Here is a 9,472-nt window from a genome sequence, read left to right on the forward strand (position 1 = left end):
ATAGTCGATCACATTTTATATTGAAATAAGGAAGATTTCTGTGCCAGACTACGCTGTAGAAATAACAGTGTCCAATCTAACTTTTCTACTGCATAGATCTTGAAGTATAATCTCAGCAGATACAATTACAGGAGACGAGAAACCAAGAGGATTGTCCAGAGAACTAACTACAGACAGAATTTCCCTCCTGGTTAAAGGTCTATGATGTTCACTTTAAACTTATTGTAGCTAACTTTACACAATGATTACAAAACTTATCTAAAAATAAAAAATAAAAAAAACTATTTCATTTAAATTTCATTTAATTTCATTTCCAGATGTCTTTACGCAGATGTCTTTTTGACCATGTTTCCCTGCGTTAATGCAACAACATGCATGCCAGTCAATGAAACTAATGTATTTCAGAGTACATTTGCATATATGACACAATAGTACATTGTTTATACTTATCTAAATATCAGATGTGATGTTTATTCAGTGCCACAATAAACTAAAGAAAGGATTAATGTGTGGGTAAATCTAGAGGAAAATCCGCTTTATAAAGTATTACACGTTCAAACACAGCCAAAATGTGTGTGAATGGGTTCATCACCTTATTACATTAAACTGGACCCCTTTAACAAAAAATAACTCTGACATATAAATAAATCTCTGTGTGCCAAATGACCTAAATGATGCCCCTTCAGGAGTGTGGGATCTCAGTATTTTTGGGGTATTTTTGTTGATAATGATAATTCAATATTTTGCTGAATGTGTTTTTGTGTTGGTATCTTGGGTGGTCTAGGCCTGTCAAGGATAAATCAGTAAAACCACCTGTAGGTGGCAACAAATTCCGGTTTTAATAAATCACTCATTGAATAATTCAAACAACTTAACAACAGATGATTTAATTAGAAATAAAGCAAGTGGTGTGTTTATGAATGGATCAATGAATAATTGGCTTGATTTGTTAAAAAATATATTAATTCAGGAACCAAACACCACAGTGTTTCTCTGAGATCCACAACAGTTCTGCTGTGGCTTTGTTTGCAACTGTTTCGTTTGCAAAACTGAAAAAATTTATTATAATAATAAAAAGGCAGAAAATATTTAGTCTAAAATGTCACTCAATTAACTTCTTGATTGTTGAGTATTCATATAGACATAGACAGGAAAATAACACACTTGCTTTTGTGAGATTCTTTATATTTTATGAATTTAAAAATAAAATCTCATAGAGGGATATTTTTGCTCTCGTAACTGCAGCTCAATAGGCTTCAGCAGTGAATGCTTTTTGGACTCTCAAGAGGGTTTTACGGAGGTGATGGTTTTTGTCGTTTTTCGATAAGAGAGATGCCATGCCAATTGGGTTCTCAGAGTTGTTGACAAGTGCACATTTGCTCCAATCTCTCTCTCTGGAGCTGGAGTTTTGAGGAACAACACATTCTCAGAAATGTTTGATTTAGTGGACCATGTAACCATGAAACTTGGATCAGTGTGGTCACCAGCATGTCCTGTTATAATGGTCGCTAGTCCCCTTCCTGTCCTGTGGTTTCTGCACCAGAGCCAGTTTACAACAGAGCCACCACATCAGAGCCTGTTCACAAGATGACTGCCTCTTCAGAGTCTCGTCCCGTCATGGCTGGCAGCCCAGAGCCTCTCCACAAGATGGCCATCAGAACAAAGTCTACCTACAGCCATCATGACCGCCATTTCCAGTCATCATGAACGGATGCACTTGAAGATAGTATTAAGGCAGTGCCTAGGCAATTGAGACTGATGCCCAGTGTGGGGACCTTCCGCAGATGTTAGTGAGAACGGCAGGCATCACAGTGCCCTCAGCGATCTCTGAGGTTCTGCCCCCCACTATTGCCCTTCCAGTGATGGTGGTCTGGGCTATACAGACGTCTGAGACGGCAGTGTCTGCTCCAGTCCATGAATCCTCTCCAGCGCTCGCTCTAGCCTTAGAGATTGTGTGTGTACATGTTTTTCTACACTGGTGGGGACTTAAAAACCTGAATACACATCAATTCATGGGGAATAAATAGAGGTCCCCACTGGTACAGAAGCTTATAAATCATACAGAATGAGTTTTGAGATTGTTTAAACTTTAACATTACAGTCAACTTATAAATAACATGAATATACGTTTTTTTCGTAGTCCCATATTAAAATCAGTATTACACACTTTTTTATTTATGTGAGAATCAAGTGCCTTCAGTGTGGTAATATACTATTATATACTCACATCATATTTGTAGGGTACAAGCACAAAAGACAAACTCCAGGCTAAAACATTTCATTACAATTAAACACTATAAAAACCATCACCTTAATTAAATTAATATCTTACTGTATATTAAATATACAGTTTTTAAAAGTGAAGAGTTTTGAGGGGAAATCATCTCTCAGCAGTGTCTAGATGATGTATTCTCCAGGTATGTGCACACTTCATACTCTTTTCCTAACGTATGCATTCCAGACACTCTCTCAGTGCTAGAGCTATTTCTTCTTCATTGGTACAGTTCTCCTTAAGAGTTATCCAGAACTATACTTTGTCAGAAACCACATACTTTTAGAATATGTATTTAATTATCTCGACCATTCATTGTGTTTTAGGTTTTGTTACTCTGTTTGCTTGTCATTTTAAATCCAGATTTACAGAGTTTCACACACAACAGAAGTTCAATATATAGCTTGATTTTCAGGAAACTGATCAAGGGTCTGAATAGTTCTTAAAGTCACTGTATATAAAAAGTGTATATTAAATTGTAATAGTCTATTAATGGTTTATTGGAAATATTAGGCTTAGATGTGCATTTGGGAACTTATAAATCAAAACCTTATTCGATGCCTTTAGCTTTTAACTCATCCTTTACTCTCTTCAGATAGTCAGGGTCTGGATAGCCATATCTGTGGACAAAAGAATAGATATACAAGTAATAATAGATATACAAGTTTTTTTTTTTTACATGAATCCCTAATAAATGTTATGCTTGATTACTGGTTTTTCCAAACATGATAGAAAACTGAAAGCAAACTTTACATGAACACATACCTTTCAGGCCCACCACTTGTATTGGTCTTATTATGAATATCATTCCAGGTGACAACATTATCCAAACCAAAAGTTGTAGATTTCCCAACAGTGAAGATCAGTTTCTGATAAAAAGCTCTCTGCAGCAGTGCAAGTACTTCATTTCCTTCATGATTGTCTGGCAGGTACGCATAACGAGTTGCCCCCTGAAAAGGCTTTCCTGGGTTTGGATGCTTCGCCTAAAAGAAAAAAATATATATGTTTTCATGTCCCATTACAGTAACATTAATCAAAACTATGTAAATACAGAAATGAACCTACAGTACAAGGTACAAATCAAAGGCAGGTGTGTTTGATTAGGGTTGGAGCTAAACTTTGCAGGACAGTCGCTCGTCAGGAGCAGGGTTACGCACACCCCTGCTATAGGCCTTGAGCAAAGTGCTTTGATTTGATTGTTGCATACTCTTACCGTTTGAATACCACTGGGTATGTCATAGATGATTTCAATAGTGCCACAGCCTGAATATCCAGGGAGACTTGAAAATTTGCTCCTTTTTACATTCATTGTTCCATCTGGCTGGTTCCCCTCCAATTTCCCAAACACTTCCTTACACACAGGACAGATGGATCCCAGACTCTCCACTGACAGCATTATACATTCCTGACAGAATTCATGCCCACATTTCAGTTTTGTCTTGTTGGTGAAGCTGTCCATACAGATAGCACATGTCTCCTCTTCAGCAGAGTTTCCTTTTGAATCTTTATTGAAATCAGTATCTGCTTCACTTTGTCTTCTAAAATTCACTCTCTCATCCCACACTGCTCCACCCACTGCTCCTGGTCCATAATCAGGCTTCTCTCTTTTAATCAAGTCTGTAATTTTATTCGGTCCATAGAACAGGCAGTTACTGGCAGACATGGTCAACATCAACTTTGCCTCCTCAGACTGGATGGTACGAATCGCCTGCTTCACAATATCTAAATTCATGTCATTATGATTAACGGCAGCCTCACTAGAATTAACCACACAATCACTGACAAGTTTCTGAAAGTCCTCTGAGGCTTTGGAGACAGAATCACTGCTTGATCTCTCAGTGGATCTGAATGAGACTGACACTTCTGCCTGCATACTGACTCCATGTTGTTCCTCGAGTTTCTCTACCTCCTTTCTGTAAGCATGAAGAATGTACCAGAAATGATGGGTGGAAAGAGTGAGTCCAGCTGAGGTCTCGGGGGTCCTTTTAAATGTTTGTGTGCTCTCAGCATCTTTTGAAGCTCTGTTAGCTGCAACAACATCCTCACTATTGTCTGTGTCTTCTGATACTGCTGAAGTCACAGGTCTGGTGCTGTTCACCTAAAAACATATGATGGGATTACATTTAAGAGTTTTTTCCCCCTGAAGATAACTGAATTAATACAAAATTATTGCTACTGGCCATAGATGAGTTTCCTACTACTGTACTGAGAGTCTGAACTGAAATAGTTGAACAGTTACTGGTTACTGGTTGAACAGTTTTCTTTAAGTTATGCTTATACTCTCAGCATTTGAAAGCTTAAAAACAGATGAATAAACTGATGAGATGATTGTGTCTTAATTCTAGATAAAGCAAACATGATACCTTTGATGATGGAGCTTTGTTCTCCTCCAGCAGGGTCTTTTGTACAGTCACAGGATGTGCTTCATCCAGATAAATCTGTGCAGTCACTTTCTTATCATCCTTAATATTTTTAAAGTGAAGAGATGCAGTTCTGTGACATTTTAAAACCTTTAGAGCTACAGGAAAGGAAAAAAAGAGGGCATTTAGTACACAGCCGGTGTTTCTTTGCGTGACAGATGGAAATAGTGACCTTTTAAACACACTGGATCAAAGTGTGACACTCCACTTTAATACTTTACTCATTATTTCTAAAAAAATAATCTTCTCTTCTGTTTGTTAATACCCCAACACTGGTATTTGCTCTTCTGTATTAATATGTACAAATACTGTATGTATTTTAGCTATTTCAGATACTAGCATCCATGAGATTTAAATTGAAAAATGTATTGTATATATGATATTATCTCACCTGTTGCTGGTGTAATCTGCACCTCCGCACAGGTTTGATCATCCATGAGTTTAACGCTGTGGACTGATGGTTTTCCTTCCAGTCTGGACACCCAGCTCTGAAGGGCTTTCTGTAGTCTTGCTCTCCATCTCTCTGGAAATGGTTCTGTCCAGTCCACTTTGATTTTAAATTTAGCAATATCCAGTGGTGCTGAGGGTTGTGGCATTTCATCACGGGCTGTGTAAATGTCCTGTTAGAGGAAAAACAGTTATGAATGCACACTCTGAATTTCCATGGTTGAAATTGCTTGTATTATTAGAGCATTTTATTTATTACTAGTCAATAGAATTTGCAAAGTCACAAATGTTTGCTGATCGTAGTAATAAAGAAAATCAGACACAGAAGTAAATCCTCGGTATTTACAATACTGAGGGAGGGAATAATCTTGTGAGTCTGAACTCCAAACTTGTGTGAATGGTATGCTTATATCAGATAAACAACAGATATAAAGTCTGGGAGCAAAAATATGAAAAAACTTATGTTTCAATTGACCAGTAAAATAGGTGTTTCATAAGTATCACAAATGTAAGTATTGTAATGAATCAATCCATTTTCATTTGAACTATTTGGCATTTATTAATTCATGAATATGTTATTACTGCTATTCAGGAAAGATAACGGTGCTCTATTTAATCTATTGCTCTAGTCTTTAGTCAGTACCTCCTCTGACAGCAGGTGTGGCTGATACAAGTTTAGATGCATCATGTCATCCAGAGATGGTCCAGCATCTTGACCCTCAGCGCCTGCTGTATACAAGTCCTAACATTCAAAAAAGAAAATTAGACAATGTCTTTAAAAAAAATTTAACACTATATATTTCAACTAAGTATATCTGGATAAGATGTCCTTCATACTTTGTTTGTACTGTAGGATGTACTGTAAATACCACAGACTCCAGCCTATTGCAATTTTCTATTGTTTAACTCATGACACAAACAATAAATACAGTCAACTATATACTGTGGATGAGGTTTAGAGCGAGGAAAAACAAATCTTAGTTCCTACATTTACCCATTTGTTCTAATTGGGGCAAAATTATGTAAAATGCATACCTAAACATTGTTGCTTGTTTTGCACATCAAGTAAAGAAATGAATACAAACAGCTGAAAAAATAAGCTAATGTATCCTATTTTAATTGTAATACAGCAATAGCATTTTTTTTTCATTGATTGCCACAAACCAACCACTATTCTCAATATGTTACTATTTATTGGGAGCTAAAAAACAAATACTTACTAACTTACTAACAAATGGTGAATATGTTTACCTGCTCCAATAGTGTTCGACACTATTGACCACAACATTCTTTTGCATAGACTTGAACACTTTGTTGGCATTAATGGAGGTGCATTAGCATGGTTTAAACAGTACTTATATGACCGCCATCAGTTCGTAGCAGTGAATTAAGATGTATCATATCGATCACAAGTGCAGTATGGAGTACCTCAAGGCTCAGTACTAGGGCCGCTACTCTTCACGCTTTACATGTTACCCTTGGCAGATATCATCAGGAAACACTGTGTTAGCTTTCACTGTAATGCTGATGATACTCAGCTCTATATTTCTTTGCAGCCCGGTGAAACATACAAAATTGAAAAACGGAATGCATAGTTGATATAAAAAACTGGATGACGAGTAATTTTAATTATAGGTGAGAGGTGTTAATTATAGGACCTAAAAACTCTGCATGTAATAACCTAGAACACTGTCTAAGACTTGATGGCTGCTCTGTCAATTCTTCGTCATCAGCTAGGAACCTAGGTGTGCTATTTAATCGCAATCTTTCCTTAGGAAGCCACGTTTCTAGCATTTGTAAAACCATCTCAATCTCCATCTCAAAAATATATCTAAATTATGGCCTATGCTCTCATTGTTAAATGCAGAAATGTTATTCCATGCGTTTATGACCTCAATGTTAGATTATTGTAATGCTTTATTGGGTGGTTGTTCTGCACGCTTTATAAACACACTCCAGTTCATCTAAAATGCAGCAGCAAGAGTTCTCACTCGAACCAGGAAGTATGACCATATTAGCCCGGTCCTGTCTACACTGCACTGGCTCCCTATCAAACATTGTATAGATTTTAAAATATTGCTTATTACTTATAAAGCCCTGAATGGTTTAGCACCTCAGTATTTGAATGAGCTCCTTTTTATTTACATTATAATCCTCCACGTCCGCTGTGTTCTCAAAACTCAGGCAATTTGATAATACCTAGAATATCAAAATCAACTGCGGGCGGCAGATCCTTTTCCTATTTGGCGCCTAAACTCTGGAATAACCTACCTAACATTGTTCGGGAGGCAGATACACTCTTGCCGTTTAAATCTAGATTAAAGACCCATCTCTTTAACCTGGCATACACATAACATACTAATATGCTTTTAATATCCAAATCCGTTAAAGGATTTTTAGGCTGCATTAATTAGGTAAACCGGAACTGGGAACACTTCACATAACACCCTATGTACTTGCTACATCATTAGAAACTTCATCTACAGGGATATCGTTGACTTGATTGCAAATGAATGCACAGACACTATTTATAAACTAAACAGAGATGACATCACTGAATTCAATGATGAACTGCCTTTAACTATCATTTTGCATTATTGAGACACTGTTTTCCTAATGAATGTTGTTCAGTTGCTTTAACGCAATGTATTTTGTTTAAAGCACTTTATAAATAAAGGTGACTTGACGTCTTGTGATTATGGTAGCATGTTACTTCAGGAAAATGACCTAGTTTATCATATTTATCTTGAGCACTCATCCGGTCAAAGGGCGTCTTTACAGTGCAGGATTTGCCTAGTCATAAAAACAGACCATTGACATTTTATATATATATATATATATATATATATATATATATGTAACCGGCAGAGTAGTCACTGTCTGGGTGAAGTTTGTCCCTCTCCAGCTATGTTAGTTCTCTGATGTAATGGTGCCCAGCAGGCTGCTGAGTGATTAACAATTCATTAGCAGCCAGGCTGTGTTCAGAAGATAAAAGGAGGTCTCACATGTTTGGAGCAGCATAGGGGTGAGTTATTAATGACACAATTTTCATTTTTGGGTGAACTAACCCTTTAAGATTCTGTCTAGTTGTATACTTTCATACATCTTGCTAGTGATAACGACCTCTTTGCCTTCCATCTTTTTCCAGAGTATTAAAGCAGCTGCTCATAGGAGAGGTTCCTGGGTCCATCTTCATGCACTGCACCTTGTATTGCAGTGGTAAACTGCACTTCACAATATTGCTTGAATCACTTGTTTGCAGTGGTTGTGTGTGTGTGTGTGTGTGTGTGTGTGTGTGTGTTTGTGTGTGTGTGTGTGTATGCTTTTGACTGTAGGAGTTTAGAGCACGGTTGGTGAACTTCACATCACAAATCATTCAAATCACAAATTCTCTATATATAAATGATTTACCCTATTGATTTAAAATAAATTGTGAGTAGCTGATCAATGTTGAGTGTGTGAGTGAAAGAGAGATTAATTATATACTCACACATTCGTCAATGTCCATTGCTTTGACGGTTTGTTCCTCAAAATGGCAACTGAAAGAAAACTTTAGCTTTAAGCAAATAATAGGGACGAGTCTTGTTTACTTCACGCGCGCACACACAGACACACACACCTGCCTTGTCCTAAGTATAACGTTCTACAACTGCTAAGATAATATCGTATTTTTTGTGAGGTCACTTTGACAATAGAAATAACAGTGAACCACATCTAGTTTCATTTTCATTATGTAAAGTGTATACATTTCTGTGAACGAAAAAAAAAAAAACTTTTGAGCATTTCATTTCAATCTGATGCGTCTTGTTTTCTGTCTTCACACATTATGCATGTATTTATTTTTTAATTTTATTATTCTTTAGACTGCAGACGTCGACTGTCGACGGTTAAAGTCAAGGACAATATCATTATTACTCACAGCGCATTTCGAGAATATAGTTCATAATACTGTCGACAATATCACCGACACACGAGTGCAAAACTGTCTCTTAAACTTGTACTTACCGAGAACTGTGAGCTGAAGCGGTCAACCTTCAGTTCAACTGTTTTAGAAACAAACGAAAACGAAACTCATGAGGCAGCAAACAACACGTCTGAAGGTTTTGTTTTAAAGAGGACGTGTGAATCTGTGTAATATATTTGTAGAGGGACGTCAGTGTGCTCACGGATGTCTCAAAGGCCCCAAAACCACAGTGTAATAGCCTAAAGATATTAATATAGGCTACTAATAAATATGATCATATAAATACAAACTATGACAAGGCTGACAGCCATCTATATATACAGTATTGTTCAAAATAATAGCAGTACAATGTGACTAACCAGAATAATC

General features: G+C 36.9%; 1 protein-coding gene across 1 annotated transcript; it reads right to left on the bottom strand.

Moving 5' to 3' along the window:
- Positions 1-818: 818 nt before the first annotated feature.
- On the bottom strand, positions 819-9,205 carry LOC128022665 (uncharacterized). The gene is made up of 7 exons (XM_052610446.1): positions 9,145-9,205; positions 5,783-5,881; positions 5,084-5,312; positions 4,636-4,790; positions 3,486-4,370; positions 3,038-3,255; positions 819-2,892 (listed from the first exon to the last, which is right to left on the bottom strand). The coding sequence occupies exons 2-7, from the start codon at positions 5,825-5,827 to the stop codon at positions 2,823-2,825; spliced, it is 1,602 nt and encodes a 533-aa protein (XP_052466406.1). The 5' UTR covers positions 5,828-5,881; positions 9,145-9,205; the 3' UTR covers positions 819-2,822.
- Between the last annotated feature and the right edge of the window lie 267 nt (positions 9,206-9,472).

Source organism: Carassius gibelio, chromosome A11 (genome assembly GCF_023724105.1).
Source record: "Carassius gibelio isolate Cgi1373 ecotype wild population from Czech Republic chromosome A11, carGib1.2-hapl.c, whole genome shotgun sequence".
Lineage (NCBI taxonomy): Eukaryota > Metazoa > Chordata > Actinopteri > Cypriniformes > Cyprinidae > Carassius > Carassius gibelio.